Source organism: Balaenoptera borealis, assembly GCF_965194805.1.
Source record: "Balaenoptera borealis genome assembly, chromosome: 3".
NCBI lineage: Eukaryota > Metazoa > Chordata > Mammalia > Artiodactyla > Balaenopteridae > Balaenoptera > Balaenoptera borealis.
This window is the reverse complement of record NC_138866.1, coordinates 145,654,419-145,671,670: the sequence shown is the minus strand read 5'-3', so window position 1 is coordinate 145,671,670 and position 17,252 is coordinate 145,654,419. Positions and strand designations below refer to the sequence as shown.

At 47.9% G+C, this 17,252-nt stretch overlaps 1 protein-coding gene across 6 annotated transcripts in view; it reads left to right on the top strand.

Moving 5' to 3' along the window:
- Positions 1 to 17,252, top strand: part of NTRK3 (neurotrophic receptor tyrosine kinase 3) — a 370,144-nt gene that overhangs the window by 106,145 nt on the left and 246,747 nt on the right. For all 6 annotated transcript variants that reach the window (XM_082386938.1, XM_082386939.1, XM_082386934.1 and 3 more), the window contains 2 exons: positions 7,389 to 7,457; positions 16,822 to 16,979. In XM_082386938.1, coding sequence (XP_082243064.1) covers positions 7,389 to 7,457; positions 16,822 to 16,979 — 227 coding nt within the window. The remainder of the gene's footprint in view (positions 1 to 7,388; positions 7,458 to 16,821; positions 16,980 to 17,252) is intronic.

Sequence of the window (17,252 nt, the reverse complement as noted above, 5' to 3'; positions counted from 1 at the left end):
ATATGTCAATGATGTAGAAAAATACTTCTTGGCCTCCAAGAGGGACACAGGGCAGCAGCACCTGCTTCCTTATCACAGGCACTGGATTTTAAGGGGTTGGCTCAGGGGGGCCCCTCGGGGGCGGGCAGCAGGCCTTGGTGGAGAGATGGCCTGGAGCCTCCTTCCTTCCCACTGGTTCAACCTGAGGAGGTTGATGGCAGCCACCCTAACTGCTCCTCACGGGGGGGCTGCAGGCATCTCCGGTGTGGGCTGATATGCGCAAAGTCCCAAGTTCAGGTTCCTGACGTGTAAGTTCCCTGGTTCTCGGAGAAGCGGGGAGGAGACTGTCAGCCTTCCCCGTCTCCATGGTTTGTTCCTTTTTAGCAGCTCTCTGTGGGGTCAGTGCTGCATGAAGGAATTCTCCTTTCTTGACTTTTTTTTTCCAGATCCTTCAGAAATGTCAAAAGAATCTTGGCGTGGCATGGCAGGGGAGGGAGTTGGCCGTCTTCAGGAAGAACGAGGAGAGAGCTATTTCATGGGGAAAGTTAGAAGGGGAGAGACAGACAGCTGAGGAGGTGTTGGGTCTTCAGGAAGGAAGAATTGCATCTTCCTAAGGCTGCCTTCGTGGATGGAGGAAATCAGATTTACCTCATGATGTTGGCAGCCAGCAAGCCGCAGCCCCCATTGGAGCTTGTGAAAGCAGGAGGGGTTGGACCTTTGTTGTTCTCTGGGGAGCCACGCTTGCTGCTCTGAGCCCATACGGTGCTTAGAATAGCGCTTTCTGCAAGCAGCGGCGTGAATCCTCTAGGAAAAGTCAGCGACCATGGCATTCACCATTAGGATGCCAGCTGAGCACACCCCTGGGTCTCTGTGTTCTCTCATAACCATCTTTTGCAGCAGGAGACTTGCGTATGCCCAGCGGGGAGCTGACTGAGTGGACAGATGCCATGTTGCATCTTCATGGCTGCACCCTGATTGGGAAGCTGGTTCCCTAGAGCGATGGGACATAGGCAGAGTGAGGGAGGGACTGAAAATCATGACTTTGGAGGCTTTCAGAAATCACAGTTGGGCAGCCAACTGTCAGGACCTTGGGGCAAAAGAGGGGCTGAGGACAGGTATACTAGTTTGCTAGGGCTGCCGTAACAGACACTGCAGACTGGGTGGCTTAAACAACAGAAATGATTTCTTCACAGTTCTGGAGGCTGGAAGTCCAAGATCAAGGTGTCAGCAGGGTTGGTTCCTTCTGAGGCCTCTTACCTTGGCTTATAGATGCTGACTTTTCCTCGTGTCTTCACATCATCTCCCTCTGTGCGTGTCTGTGTCCTAATCTCTTCTTATAAGGACACCAGTTATATCGGACTAGGGTTCATTTCAATGGCCTCCTTTAACCTTAATTACCTCTTTAAAGTCTCTGTCTCCAAATACAGTCACATTCTGGGGTCCTGAGAGTTCAGACTTCAACATATGAATTTTGAGGAGACACAGTCCAGCCTGTCATAACAGAAGATAAAACCCAAGTGAGAGGGACTAAGGAGATGCAGAGGTGGAGTGAACATCCAGGAGCTGAAGTGGGAGCGGGGCCAACCCAGCAAAGGTCTGTGGTGTGGACAGGGGTGATGCCCGACTGAATGGCGCCGGTGGGGCAGCCTGGCTTAATAGCACAGGAATGACGGGACACCTGCATCCAACAATCCCTTACACACTCCTCAGTGTCCTAAGACACTTACGTCCTAAGACACAGCCTGTCCCTGGGCCTGCCTCTGCTGGTACAAGAGGAGGTACTTCCAAAGTCAGCTGCACCCTTAATCTGGGAAATCCATGGTACCTTCTTCAGGATCACTTTGTGGATGGGAATCAGTGTCTCCTTCTCAACTGTCAGCCCCAAAGGATGCAGTGTGTTTGGGGCAACAGAAGGATTCATCTGGTCGGCTTCTCTTGGCTGCAGGGTCCATCTCGAGTGACCCTCTTGTTGGACAGTAGGGTCCCCAGGGTAGAGGGAGACATCCTCCCCAATTGTGGGGCTCCATCCTGCTGCAGTTGGGCACCCCCTTTAGGAGAGTCATGGGACTGCTTCCCATCCTGAGGTTTCCCTTGTTCACCACAGGGCTAATGCAGGAGGGGCCATCTCAGCCTGTTGCTCCTCAGGTTCAGAGTTTGGCCATCTGTGTGTCTGGTTCCCTGTTTCCAAAGGACCCAGTAGCTGCATTGCCATGGTTCATTACTCTGGGCCCCAGAGTCTGGGCTGTGAATGAGCCAGTAGCACAGGACAAAATTAATGGCTTTGTTTGGTAGTCTCAGGTGAGGGATACGGGGGCGAGGTCATGGAGCTTGATTTTGGGAAAGTGTTTGATGCATCATCTCATAAAATCTTGCTCACCAAATTAATTACAACGGTCAGGTGACTTGGAAACTGGCCATTGACTCAAGCACAAGTCAGAGACGAGTGATAATGGATCTGTAAGGGAGGAGGCTCAGGGCTGTGGTGAGGCCCAGAGGCAGGATGGTTCTTAATTAAACCTTTGTCTGGTGAGGGGGGTAACCGGCCCATCAATAACTGATGACAGGTGAACACAGGTGAGGCATCAGCTAGAAGGAAAATCAGGGGAAGTGAGTTCTGAGTGGGTGTTAAGTCGGTTAAAGCCCCCTGCCTCGTCTTTCCCATCTGCCCAGCACATGAGCATTTATAAATGCCTCTGAAGGCAGGATGGCCAGAGGCGTGCCCTGATTGCCTTGTTGGCGGTGTGTTTGCCTTTCTTTTGTGTGTTTGTTTGTCTCTGTGGCTGGATGCTTCTATCGTGTGTCTCTGGCAGGGTGCTGTGTACAGTTGCCCAGGTTGTGCACACTGCTTTCCTCCTGGGACTTGTGCAGCACAGCATCTCTGTCTCTGGGGACACACACTGGGTTGTGTGTATGTGTACCTGGGCGTTTACATGTCTGTGTGTTGGTTGCAAATGTTCCTGGATATGCCTCTTGTGGCCTGTTGTTGGAGTCTTCACATTAAGGCTACTCAGAGCTGTTCAACTTTCATTGGCCACCTCTGAGCCCCAGTTTCCTCATCTGTTGCATGGAGATAATAGCAATACCCGTCCTGTAGAGTTGCTGTAAAAAGTAAATGAGATCATGAATGCAGAAGTGGGTAACACAGTAGCTGGTGCTTAGTAAGCCCTTGGTGAATGGCAGCTGTTGATTGTGAGATGGTGCAGGGGGGCAGGAGAGGGTGAGAGAAGGAGAGTATCCGGACTGCAGAAGGAGAAGGTGGTCTGTGCACCACTGGGACCGTCAGGGAGGAGGGAGGGGAGAGGGCAGTCGTGGACAGAGCCCACGAGTGTTGCTGTGGCCGCTCCATCTGGCCAAAGAACTGGAGGAATCCGGAGGGGCCCTTTCTCCTCCAGGTGGGGCTTGGTGGGTGGGGGGAGGGTGGGGAGAAGCTGCAGATGAGACACCCCTGGGAGAGCCGGAGCCTACCTCCCCCTTACCAGGTGTCCCAGGCCCCCTCTCCCCTCTAACTTGTAATAAGGAGATAATGCTATTTCTTATTCTTTATTTGCCCAGAATGCCTGTTATTTTCTTTCTTTCAGAATCCAATTTTCTCTTGACATTTCTGCCTAATGTAGCAAAACATGACCTTTGTGAAAGGACATTGCTGGCAACCTGCTCCCTGCCTCGGGCCCCCCAAGAACTACTGGCACACTCCCGGGTGGCTCCTCCCTCGGAGATGGGCAAGGTTTCCACTTCCCCTGGACCGCTCCTGTGTCCCCGCCTCCTCCTTCCTGCCGGGGGCGGGGCCGGGGGCGGGGGCGGGGCGTGTTTCCCAGGGCTCAGTGCGTCTGGTGTTCCTGGCGGCCGCCTCTCACAGGAGCTGCTGCTCAGCTTTAGAACCAGGGGCTTTGTTCCAGGCTGCGCTGGAGTCGGGCAGAGAGGTCAAGGCCCCTGGGCCTTGTCTAACTTCTGCTGCCACTGATGCTGTTGTGCGTAGATAGTAAACCAAGAAAAGCAAAACAAAACAGAAGACTTCTGTCTGGACGAGGCACTCACCTTTATTGAAACATCATAGCGGCTCATGGTAATGGAGACACATAGAGTGGTGCTGTGAAGCCTGTTATCCTTGACCCCGAGTTCCAGCTCCTGGTGTAAGGTCAGCGCCTTTGATGGGCGTACGTGTCTGATCCCCTGCTCCTCCCTCCCAAGCAGGAGTTGTTCTGCAGGGAGCTGGGTGCCTGTGTCCTCGAGTGGCCATCATGCAGTTCTTCTGTCACCCTTTTCCTTCCGATCAGTGGGGGAAGGAGGCCGTTTGTAGGAATAAGATGTGCCATGGTTAGGGGCTTTGTGAAGCTGAGCATGTGGATGGGTTGAGGTTTATAGGCTTTTAGTGAGAGCCTGTGTTTTCACACGCACCAGTGCTCTACAGTCCTGCAGAGAGGAAGTGGGTGACAGTATGGGGCTATGGGAGGCTCTCCTAGCAAGGGCTGTGGGCTTAAGGACTCTGAAAGGGGAGAGTGCTGGGGGCTGGGGAGAGAGTGGGACAGTAAACTTGGGTGATACCTACTGGACACCTTCCCTTCGCCCCAGTCCCCTGCACCCAAAGAATGGGGTCTTCCTCTCCCACACAGTCATGGACTGTCACCAAAGGCAGAGCTGCCTCAAATGAGAAGGGGAAGCCCTATCCCTTAGCTTGTCCTTGTGTTTGAATATCTGCTCCTCTAATGATCTGTGTCTACCCTCTACCTCACCCAGCCTGAACTTCTCCCCGGAGCTCCAGACCCGGGCATCCAACAAGCTATCTCATCTCTGTTTTTTGGACGTCTAACAGGCATCTCAAACTTAGTGTCTGCAAGGGGGAGGCTCTTGATCCCCACGCCGCTCCCCAGCTGGGACCCCTTTGCAGCCTTCCTCGGCTCACTAAATGACATCACCACTCTCCTGGTTGCTCAAGTCTCCCTCCTCTGCCCGATCCAATCCCATAGGAAGTTCTGGCAGCTCTCCCTCCACCACCTAGCTTGAATTCCATCAGCTTAATTGTCTCTACTCTCTCTTTTTGCCTGGAATACTGCAGCAGCTCCTAATTGCTCTGATGACTTCCAGTCTTGGGTTCCTATTTTAAAAAATGGCAATTAGATGATGCCACGTCCCTACTTAAACCCAGCCAGTGCCATCCCGTTGTTCCTTAAAGTAAAATCCGGGTGGCTTACATTGGCCAGCAAGGTGGGTGTGGCGGGTCCCCTCTCCTGCTTATCCTAGACCACTCTTCTACTTCCTTCCTCACTGGCCCCTTTTCTGGCCCCTAGTCCCTCTCAGGCCTTTGCACTTGCTGCTCCCACTGCCTGGAACACACCTTCCCTGGTGCTAGGCTCACTGTCACTCCTCTTCTCAGCTCCGACATCCCCTTCTCAGAGGGCATTTCTGGAAGCATCTTCTGACGTAGCCCTGTCTCTCTCCCACGTTGGTTACTTGCCCCACTTTGCTTATTCCCTTCCTTCTGCTCATCACAAACTACACTTCTCTTGCTTATTCATTTGTAACATGAACATAAGCTCCAGAGGGACCTTATCTGTCATCCACCCCCTCATTCCTTAGTGTAGCCTATATTTGGCTCTCAACAAATATCTGTTATAGAAGTCCTCTAAATATAGGTGCACCTGTAAGCATATGCATATGTGTATAAGCAGGAGTCTGTGTTTGTATTTATTACCTACATGTTTAATGGACATAAATATGCACGTGCTTATACACACGTGTGTGCATGTGGATAGGTATTTACCTAGGTGCAATTCTTACCGCTCTCCTTTCTCATCACTAGATAAGTACATGGCTCCTGGGGTGCCACTTCAGCTCTAGCCGTCTCCAACGGCTGCCTTGAAGGGCTGTTACCACATCAAATGTTGTTTGTTGAGCCTGGCAAAGTAATAACCGTGGGTGTGTTTCTTCTTTTATTCAGAAGACTAATGACTCCTCCTTTCCCCTGTACATCCTAATGAAAAAAAAAATAGCCATTAGGAGGAGAACAGAAGTGTGAACAAAGAGGCTGATGTCTTGATCATTGAGGGACAGGATTGCTGAGGGAGGGACTGGCTTGAAGGAATTGTAGGTGACCTGCGGAGTATTTTCAACTTGTGTGAATGTTAAGGATGTTTGTTGAGGACTTCCGTGGTGGCTCAGTGGTTAAGAACCCGCCTGCCAATGCAGGGGACATGGGTTTGAGCCCTGATCTGGGAAGATCCCACATGCTGCAGAGCAACAAAGCCCGTGCGCCACAACTACTGAGCCTGTATGCCACAACTACTGAAGCCTGCACGCCTAGAGCCCATGCTCCGCAACAAGAGAAGCCACCACAGTGAGAAGCCCACGCACTGCAACGAAGAGTAGCCCCTGCTTGCCACTACTACAGAAAGCCCAAGTGCAGCAATGAAGACCAACACAGCCAAAAATAAATAAATCTATTTAAAAAAAAAGAATGTTGGTAACAGGGCACAATAGTTTCACTTATGCAAGGTGAAGAAGTCCTAGATATCTCTAGTACAGAGTAGTGCATAGTTAACAATACTGTATTGTACACTTAAAAATTTGGGAAGAGGGTACGTCTTCGGTTGAATATTATTATCACCAAAAAAAAAAAAAATAGAGACGGAAGAAACTTTTAGAGATGCCAGTTAAGTTTATGGCTCTGTTTATGGCGATCATTTCATGGATGTATATTATCTTCAAACTCATCAATACATATACATTAAATACGTACAGCTTTTTTGGTAAGTCAGTTATACCTCAGTAACTAAAAAAAAAGGGGAGGGATAAATTAAGAGCTTGGGGTTAACAGATACAAACTACTACATATAAAATAGATAAGCAACAAGGTCCTACTGTATAGCACAGGGAACTATATTCAGTATCCTATAATAAACCATAGTGGAGAAGAATATGAAAAAGTATATATATATATATATATATATATATATATATATATATATATATATGTAATGTATAACTGAATCACTTTGCTGCACAGCAGAAATTAACACAACATTGTAAAACAACTCTACTTAAATAAAAAAAAAAAGAATGCTTGCTGGTTTGTATACCTTATACTCTGAGAGTTCTCTGTCCTCCTGTAGGAGGGTGGGTTTAAAAAGGCTCTCTGAAATTTTATTGTGGTGAGAGCATATGGGAGAATGACCAAGAAATTTTTATTTATTTATTTATTTCATTTGATTTGTAAAACCTTGTCTTTTAAAAGGTCTCAGCATCCTCTCCAGACATGATCTGTAGCCTCGACTAACTGTCAGATGTACTGTTAGCCGAAGGGAGCAGTGGAGAAGAACAACAAAGCCAGGCTCCCATGAGATGACTGTGCTTACTACGGAGGCATGACATGCCAGATTGTCCTTTAATTTCCTCTTTATTTGTCAATCTTGCAGAAACCTGTCGAGTAACCGGCTCACCACACTCTCATGGCAGCTATTCCAGACGCTGAGTCTTCGGGAATTGTAAGTTCAGTTTTGAAGACTGTCCAAGTTGGTGGAGTGGTGGTCAAAGGTTGGGTGGAGCCACCTGAAGCTGGGAGTACACCGGAAGGGGCTCCTTGGGTTGGATGATGTGGGTGTACCATGTTCAGTGAGAGTGAGCCACCCCATCCCTTGATTTCTGATGCTCCTTCTGGGCGCAATACATTTCAGAAGATAGGAATCTCATCTCTTAGCAGGACCTAGTTTTGTGATCTGTTGGTAATTAGTAATAACGTTTATATTTATATATATTTATAATAATAAAGATAATTTATCAATTTATAATAACATTTACAATATATAAATAGATTATTAGGTGTGCTTTCATTTACATGACCTTTGATTTATCATCATATGTCATGGGAGGTAGGTATTATTATACCTCCCATATAAAAGGTATCTCTACACTTTAAGGTGAGGGTTCTGAGTTCCAGAAAGGCATGTGAAACACAACCAAGATCACATTGCTAGGGACTGGCAGAACCAGGACTTGAACCCAGGCCTTTGATTTCAGATTGCATGTATTTTCCACTTCTCGTGATCTTCTGTCAGCCTATTTGGCTTGAGTATGGGCATCCTGGAGGGACTAAGCCCATATATTTATTCAATCTGCTTGTGGATTGCTTAGATTTGCTGCATTCCGAGGCTGATCAATGTACTCCTACCCCAGCCAGCCATTTTGCACAAACACACATTGGATGGATGAATGAAAACTCGTGACCACTGCTGGAAAAAATAAGTCATGTTGATGTGTGAGTCATCAGGGTCATCTCTGTGCATGAAGGATGGCATATTATGTTGAGGGGACAAATCAAGGAATAAATTGAAAAGGAATTGAGGCATGGATGGAGTTAGGGAGTCACGGTTACAGAGACACTGCTCATGTGTCTTCCCTTTTACTTGATGACTCAGATCCAAATTCACTGAATGCAGATTGCTTTCTATCCTTTACCAAGAGGCAGTGAATGGCCTTGGATCCCCGCCCATGCTGTTGGCCTTTCAACTTGTTCTCCCTCCACCTGGTAAGACCTGAGTTCAAGGATGCATCATAACCTTACCTTTTCTGACCCAGTTGGTCAGGAAGGGGAATATTTACATCTCCATGACAGTCTTGTACATACCCTACTCATCCTCATGGACCCAAGTGCCTACATGATGCTTAAAAATGCCATTCCAGGGATGGGAAGTACAGAGATGGTCTCTTACAGTGTTGGAGAGTTTAGGACAAGACTGTTGTGGGTTGCTTTCCTGCTTTAGGATTTTGCCCCTCCCACCAGTCTTCTCCTCTGCTATGAGCACAATAGCTCTAGTGGTCAGAGTTCTTTAGTCATATATGGCTGCCATCCAGCTGTACTCCAATAAAAACTCCTACCTGAACTTGGAAAAAGGTACATATGTACTTATTTTTTTATAAAACACTGGGAAACTGGACAATGTCACAGACATCTCAATGTCAAACTGTTACACTTGATGCATTGTGTTCATTCCCTTCTTTGTAGGTGGAAAAGACATTAGAGGTAAATTAACATGACTGCTTTGATCACCACTAACACTGATTTCTGAGATCTTACTCTGGGCCAGGCAGTGTGCCAAGTAATCTATCGAGTTATGAAAGTTATTTAATCCTCATAACAATGCTATCAGGTCAGAATGGCTACTGTTACTTCAAATTTGGGGACACTGGGGTACTTAGCAAGGTTTAGTATCTTGGTTAAGGTCACCCATTAACTAAATGGTAGCACGTGGACTCAAGATCTTGACCACTATGCTTCGCCGTCTCCCAACTTTCTCAATCTGTTTTCAATCCAAGGATCTGTTCTACAGTAATTTTCTATAAAAATGCACAATTGCAGTTCTTCCTTACATTGCTCTAAAACTGACCAGGGACCCTGCCCTAAAGGAGCTAATTGGAGTCTTTCATCCAGTTCTCCTGGGACCCCTGCCCCTTCATCTGTGGGAGGCCAGGGATAGCATCTCTCCAGGGGACATCTGGGTCTACTGTTGGCTGAATTATTGTGAAAATGTTCAGTGCTCCTTCTAAAAAAATCACTGGCTGCGAAATCGATGGTGTGCTGCCCCGGTGACCTGTTTCGTGGAGTTTTAGAAACAGTTGTTCCATGGATATATATTTAAAGAAAATGTCAGATTTCTCCCAGAGGATCATGGGATTCTGCATTCATCTTTGCCTGGGAATCAATACACCAGTGAGCTGGGTGTGACTTATGGGGGAATGAAGACGTTCCCTCCAGGGTGAGTCAGTGCGTGAGAGCCACCATGTCCACAGAGTATTTTATTTCTGTCATATTGTTAAATAAGTAAAAAATTATGTTGGAAAATAAAGAAGCCCCCCCCTCTAAGGAGCAGTCATCCTGGTAGGGGTCTATTTTTTTGAGGAAGAATTGAATGTTGAGAGTGGAAAATTTATCTTTTGGCTGGAGGGGCCGCTTGTTGCCTCTTAGCTGTGGCTGTGATTAAAATCCAAACAATCCCAGTTCCTGGCAAATGGAAGAGTGGGTCATATTTTCTTGTCTGACTTCCTGATTAGTCCACATGGTGCCATCTGCCACGAGCCATCTAGACTGCCAGGGTCTGCCCAGTGGAGCCTGTGGGCTGGGGTGTGGGCATGGGTCGGGTATTTCCAGGAAGAAAGAATTTTGGCCCTAGAGGAGAGAGGCCAGAGGGAGATGGCTCTGTGAGCTGTGGCAACCAGAAGATCACAAGGGCAGAAGTGTGAGGCTTCGAGCGACCTTCTGCAGGAACAGAAGGAGCAAGCTAGGGCATTCAACAATTTCTTAGCATGTTTTATTCCATCACTGAGGATCTCTGCCTGCCCCAAGCAGCCCCTCCTCTGATCCCTGATAGAAGAACTAATGCTCTTGGGATTCCCCATAAGAAGGGCTGAGTGTCTACAACTTTTCCAGTAGCAGAGAAGGAGAAAAAAGAGGTGTATATGTAGTATCTAATATATACGAGGTCCTGTCTCACCCCTGGAACAATCCCACAGAGGAGATATGCTTAAACCCAGTTTGACAAATGAGGGATTAGAGGCTTGGCCAAGTGAAATAACTGGTCCAACATCACATGGCAAGTAAATGGGAATTAGTATTGTGATTATTAGCATTGCCACCATCCAGGTCTATTGTTTTCAAAGACCAGCTCTTTCCTTACCCAACTCAGCACCATAGCCCTCATGCCTTGTGTCCCCTTCCAGAAGCCACACTCAAGATGGCGGCTCCCATCAGTGGAATCAAAGGGGGGAAAAAATCCAAACAAGTTAGCATCTCAGAGCCCTTGCCGTGTGCCAGAGACTTCCTTCACTCATTTCCCATTTACTTTTGTGAGATGAAGGGTGTGGTCTTGGCCGGGCACCTGGCCCGCCTCTCACCTGTCCAGGCTGTGTTTTTCTCTTACTGGTGGAACCGGAAGCATCTTTCAAGACTGGCTTCTGAGTAGCCGGCACTCTTTCAATGGCACGGGTTTGGAGAAATTTGAGTTGGTGTTGCACAGTGCTCTCCGAAGCTTCTGGTTATGGCAAGATGGTGTTTTCCCTTTACTGAGAAGATGGGAACAGTCTGTCCAGAAAGCTGAGCAAGAATCAAAGAGATTGACTTAGAGGTAAAGAATGAATTGGAAAGAAAAGAAGCTTGGATTCTGAATCCCATGATACCATTTAGGCAAAGGCAAGAGGCACCAAAGGATATAAACTCACAGCACAGAAACCCTCCAGAAATACCCTAAGGACCATTAGTGTATCTCCAACAGGCTTCTCTTAATACCCCGCACGCACGGAGCAGACATGATTAAAATAGATTGGAATATTCCATTTTCTTAAAGCAAAGTGATAATTACCTCTGGTATAATTTACAGATTTAATCGACTTGGTAAAATATTAACTCAGTTTTGGGGATGGGTTTGTGCTGATCTTGTCACTTTCCTTCCCCCAGTCCTGGCCCTGACCACTTGCCACGGCTCTCAAAATCACTCAACAATCATGTTAGTAATACTGTTATTATAATAATAATTTTGGGCCTCTTTATAGCCCCTTTTATTTCACAAAGCACGTTAACATATATTATCACTAATCCTCATAGTAACTGTGAAGAAGGCAGATTGAGCACAATTACCCCCATTTTACAGACGTTAAAACAGAGCCTTGGAGAATTCAGGCTGAATGAATACTTGCTGTATTCATTTCCTAGGGCTGCCTTAACATATTCCCCCTTAACAAATCTGGGGGCTTCAAGCAATAGAAAGTGATTCTCTCACTCTTCTGGAGGCCAGAAGTCCAAATTCAAGGTGTCAGCGGGACTATACACTCTTCCAAGGCTCTAGGGAGAATCCTTCCTTGCCTTTTCCAGCTTCTGGTGGCTCCTGGTGTTCCTTGGCTTGTGGCAGCACCACTCCGGTCTCTGCCTCCATCTTCACATGGCCATCTTCCCTGTCTCTTCGTCTTTAATCTTTCCCTCTTTTCTCTTATACGGATACCAGTCATTGGATTTAGGGCCCACCGTAATCCAGAATGATCTCATCCATGATCCTTAACTTGATTATATCTGCAAAGGCTCTATTTCCAAATAAGGTCACATTCACAGCTACTGGGGCTTAGGACTTTGACATAATTTGGGGGGCGGGGGAGACACTATTCAATCTACTATAGTTGCCCCAGGTGACACAACTGGCTCAACTCAGATCTTTTGCTTGGATATTTTTTTTAACCACAGGACTGTTGGCATCTCCAGGGTGCCCTTTGGGCATGTTTTCTTCTGTGACAACAGATTTGGGTCCCTTCCCCATATTTCGCTACCTGGCCATGGATTGCCACTGGCAGCACTGATGCTGCGGAGGGAAGAAAACCGGAGTGATGACTAGCGGGGAATCAGTGTTTTTTAAACACAGTCTTGGCCTTGGCTGTTCAGCAAAGTGTCTTTGTGTGCAAACTCGGACGGGGCTGAGTTAATCTGTGGGAAGCCCCAAGGGCCCTACGATTAGGCCCTGGGCCATCTTGGGGAAAGGGCTGGGTGTTGGTAATCTTTGCCGTGAAGCAACTGCTGCTGTATTATTCATGGGGCTGCCTGCATTATTGATGGAGCAGGGGAAGGCTTGCTTTCGGCTCCCTGAGTCTGTCCCTGAGGCCCTGGCTGAAGGCCCCTCTGCTCCAGGCCTGATTTGAGGGGAGAATGGACAGCATCATTTAGACCCAGGACTTGCCCTTCTTTGCTCCTGGTCCACCTCACTGTTTGACCCCTCTTGTCAGGATATGAAGACGAGAGTGGATTTGCTCAGTGAGATGCCCAGGGCATCTGTTCTGAGACTGAAAATGCTTTCTGCCGTGTGTATGTCTTGCTGTCCAGGAGGAGAGTCCAGAGGGATGGGGGGAAGAACTCAAAGTTCTTCTGCAGTTTCCAGGAGACTCTGGGTTGGAGAAAAGGACCAGATCTCATGGTGCATGCCTTCTGGAGGAAAAAGACGGAGGGAAACAAACAAGCTTTTAGCATACCCATGCCTGGCAGGGTCTAAGACGCACCCCACATATCTCACTGGATTCCCCTGCCAGCCTCAGGACGCTGTGGCACCGTCCACCTTTCTGGGGGACCCCTGAGATGTTGGGATACGCAGTAGTGCAGGGCTCAGACAAGAGGCAGAACTGAATAAAGCACATGTGGCTTGAAGCAGCCTGGCCAAGACTCTCACTTGTCTAGTATTTTCCACCCAGGTGGGTAATTTGTATTTTTACAGCTACTTAATAATGAATGACCACATCTTGTCAAGTAAGCAACTGGGAAAAATCAGGCTGACCTGGTTCAGTTTGCATGTGTTCCGGCATCTGGACCCTTAGTATCCTTCCAGCAGGGCTGCCAGGCCTCTCCTCACAGCCCCTCCCACGTGACTCCCAGCCACTGCTACAACTCCCTTTCCCCAGAAACACCGGGCAGGGAATCTGACCTCCTGTGTTTCCTAAGGAAGCCCTCAGAGGTTCCCTTCCCCTGCTTCCTCCTTGTTGTGAGGGTCAGAGGGGGTGAGGCATGTAAGGCCTTCAGCATAGCGCTGGGCACAGAGTAAATGCAATGCAAACATTATTATCCAATTACTTTTATGACTTCCCTCTCATTTTCTCCTGTCTACCTTTTCTCTCTCCTCTCCCTCATTTCTCAGCTGCAGAAGCATCTGCCTTGACCCCAGGGCAAACCCCTCCAAGGGTCCTGGACCTCATCCATCACTTTCCTGCTCTAGGACCTTACCTTCCCCTCCTCACCCCCAGCCCTGCCCTGACCTGATTCCTAACATGTTTCCCCTCTTCTTTTCCACTGGTTTTTCTCTTCTGTTTTCAACCAAAGATGCTTCTGTCTTTCATTGACTTCCTGTCCCCTGGAGCTTAAAATCTTGGGGTCATCTTTTACTCTTTCCTTTTCTTCTACCTCCAAGGAAGCACCAAATACCACCTTGTCTTCCTTTATGATGTTTGCTCCATCTTCCCCTTCCCTCTCCCCAATTTTTACCTCTCTACTCCAGGCTCTTAGTAACTAGGCAGCCGTTCTCTCACGGTGGTCCAGGGTCCCATGGGGATCCCCAAGACCCTTACAGGGAGACCAAGAGGTTAAATCTATTTTCATAATAACTCTGAGACGTTACTTGCCTTTTTCATTCCCATGTGCAGTGGAGTTTTCCAGAGGCCACGTGACATATGTTAACATCATTCCTCTGATGCCTGATGGAGTTTGTGCTAATGCATTCTTGTGTTTTAAAATTTTCTCAGTTTTAATTTCTAATATGGTAAATCGTGATAGATATAATCCACCTAAAAGTTCTTTGAGACCCTCAGTCATCTTTAAGAGTGAAAAGGAGTGCTGAGACCAAAAAGTTTGAGAACATTGACCTGGAGCCTGCCAGCCTATATGGTACCTATATGTGAATGAGAAAAGATGCCTTTTCTGGGTAGATAGAGCCCCATGCCAGGTACCAGGTCTGGTCAAGGGTATGCAGGCTGGATTTCATCCCCCATTCATCCCTTTGGCTGTGTGCATTGAGACATGCACGAACTTCAGCACTGTACACGGTGACCCTGTGTTTATCAGACATCCTAACCGGGGTCCCAGTCTCCGGCTCTCCTCCTCTCTGGTTGATCCTGTTCAGCATTGCTGGATTACTCTTCTTACAGTTTTGTTCACTTCATTATCCAACTACAAGGGCCTCGGTGGTTCCCACTGCCTCCTGGATGCATTTCAAGCTTCCTGATGCGGCAGTGAATGTCCTCCAACATCTGGCTTCCACTTGCCCTTCCAGCTTTATTTCCCGGTGCTCCTGCTGTAGCACAAGCTTTCTTTCCTGTTTTCACAGTCCAGCCTACCTCATCCCTCTAACTCTTCCCCAGTCTTTCCCTCCACGAGCTTCCAAAGTTCAGGGATCCTGCTTACTCCTCCTAGAATCTCCCATCTAGCTATGCCTTGCACATGATAGACGGCGGGGAAAGTGCATGAATTTTGGAGTCCAACAGGCTAAGCTTTGAAGCCCTGCTTTGTCACATACCAGCCGAGGGACCTTGAGCACGTGACTTGACTCCTCCAAACGTAGGAGGGGGCCCCTCTTGTGCATGACGATGAGAGACTGGCTGACTCTGAGTGCAGCTGTGAGAGGCAGATGCTTGGTGAAGGTTAGTTCTTGTCTCCTTTGCTGAAAGAGTGTGGTGTGCAGAGCAAAGTCATGGGCACTTTTAGACTAAGAGGATATCATACAGGCGTGTTTGCACATTCTACCTGTGCTGTCCTGTTGGCTAGAAAGCACTGATTCCTCCCCTCCAAGGGCCTCACTTTTTTCTGAAAGCTGGTTAATGCTGATGCATGCTTCACTACTTTGGAATTTGCCAGTTGTCAAAAATATCCTGGGTCTTAGTGCAGTTACCCAAGTGGCCCTCCCTCTGGGCACCAATAGAGTCATCCCCTTACTGGTCCAGAAAGAGAATCATGTTCCCCTGAGTGATCCTGGCATTCAGATTTATCAGGTGCCCTTGACTTTAAGAGTTTTACATCAGCTTATGCCCTTCAATTGTCCCCCTAAGGAGATAACTCCCTCTAGAGGGGAGGTGACTCCCTCTAAGTCACAAGGAAAATGAGTGGAGAAGGAAGGCCTTGAACTTGACTCTTCCTCCATCAGACAGTTTTCTTTACCAAGCTGAGTGCTCCTGGAAAACAGGGACTAATTATTCATTTCTGTTTCAGCAGCACTCAGCCCACAGCCAGACATGGATGAGGTGCTTATTAAGGATTTTGTTGAATTTATGAAGGAATAAAGCTGGTCCCAAGATGGGCTTTGAGCAGATATTGAAAACAGCAAACCACCTTCTCCCCAGGGAGAATAGCTCCGTTCTTCCTTCTTCCCTCCCTCCCTCCCTCCCTTCCTTCCTTCCTTCCTTCCTTCCGCCCTTCCTTCCTCCCTCCCTCCTTTTATTCATTCAACAGGTATTTATGTGCCAGGCTCAGTTATAGGTACTATAGATATAGCAATGAACCTAATAGGCAATGTCTCTGACTTTGATGGAACTTAGTTTTTATTTGGGGAGACATAATAAACAAGCAAGCAAATAAATATTCATTTTTTAATTTTTAGATTTTTTTTTTGTTTATCCATTCTGTATATACTAATTTACATCTGCTAGCCCCAAACTTCCAAGCAAGCAAATAAATATTTAAAGTGATGCTGGGCAGTGACAAATACCAGAAAGAAGAAAATAGTTGGGCAAGGGACTGAGCAGTGTGAGGGCAGGGGTTGGTGGTAGCTTTCCTATAGAAGTAGTCAGAGAAGGCTATATGATTCCTTAATGAAGGGAGGGATTGATCTAGCAGATATGTTCTGAGTCCAAACTCTGTAGGCAGAAAGGACAACAAGTGCAAAGGCCCTGAGGCAGGAGCATGCAGGTCATCCTGGTAAACTTGACACACAGCAAGGTCAGAGTGGCTGAAGAAGAGGAGGAGAGGGTGAGGCAGGCGATGAAGTCAGAGAGGTGACAGAGGGTGGTATAGATCCTGTAGGCCTTTGACTTTGACTTTCAAAGAGTTGGGAGGCCACTGGAGGGTTTTGAGAACAGGAGCTTCCCAAGACCATGTATTTTAAAGGTCTCTTTGCCAGGTAAGTTCAGTGGAGTGGATTTTTTTGGAATGAGTTTATTTGTTTAAAAACTAAATAAATTCATGGACTTCTATAAGTATTTTTTACTTCTTTGGAGACCTTGCTAAACCCTTCTCTCCTTAGTCCCTGAGGAGCAGGTGGGGGCCCATGCATGGCCTGACAGCCCTGGGAGGGAGCTGGGCCACCTTCGGTTCAGGGGTTCCCTTCCCTCGCTTCTTACTCACAGGAGGTTGGAGCAGAACTTCTTCAACTGCAGCTGTGACATCCGCTGGATGCAGCTGTGGCAGGAGCAGGGGGAGGCCAAGCTGAACAGCCAGAACCTCTACTGCATCAGTGCCGACGGCTCCCAGCTCCCACTTTTCCGCATGAACATCAGCCAGTGCGGTGAGTGAGCCGCCCGGTCCCAGCTGGCTCCACGCGGGCCTCCCTCAGACACCAGGGGCGGTGCCGCTCATCAGCTGGAAAAGCCAGCGCCTTCCTTCCCCACTGCCCTCCCAGCCTTGAACTCTGCACTGGGTGCAGATCCGGCTCCCCTCTTACCTCCTTGCTCATTCTTGTCCCTTCATGAGCCAGCCGTGGGAAGGTTGGTTCCAGGGATGCAGAAAGGGGTTAAGTGTGCTCTTTGTCATTGGACCAGAGTCCTTTCTCTCTGTCAGT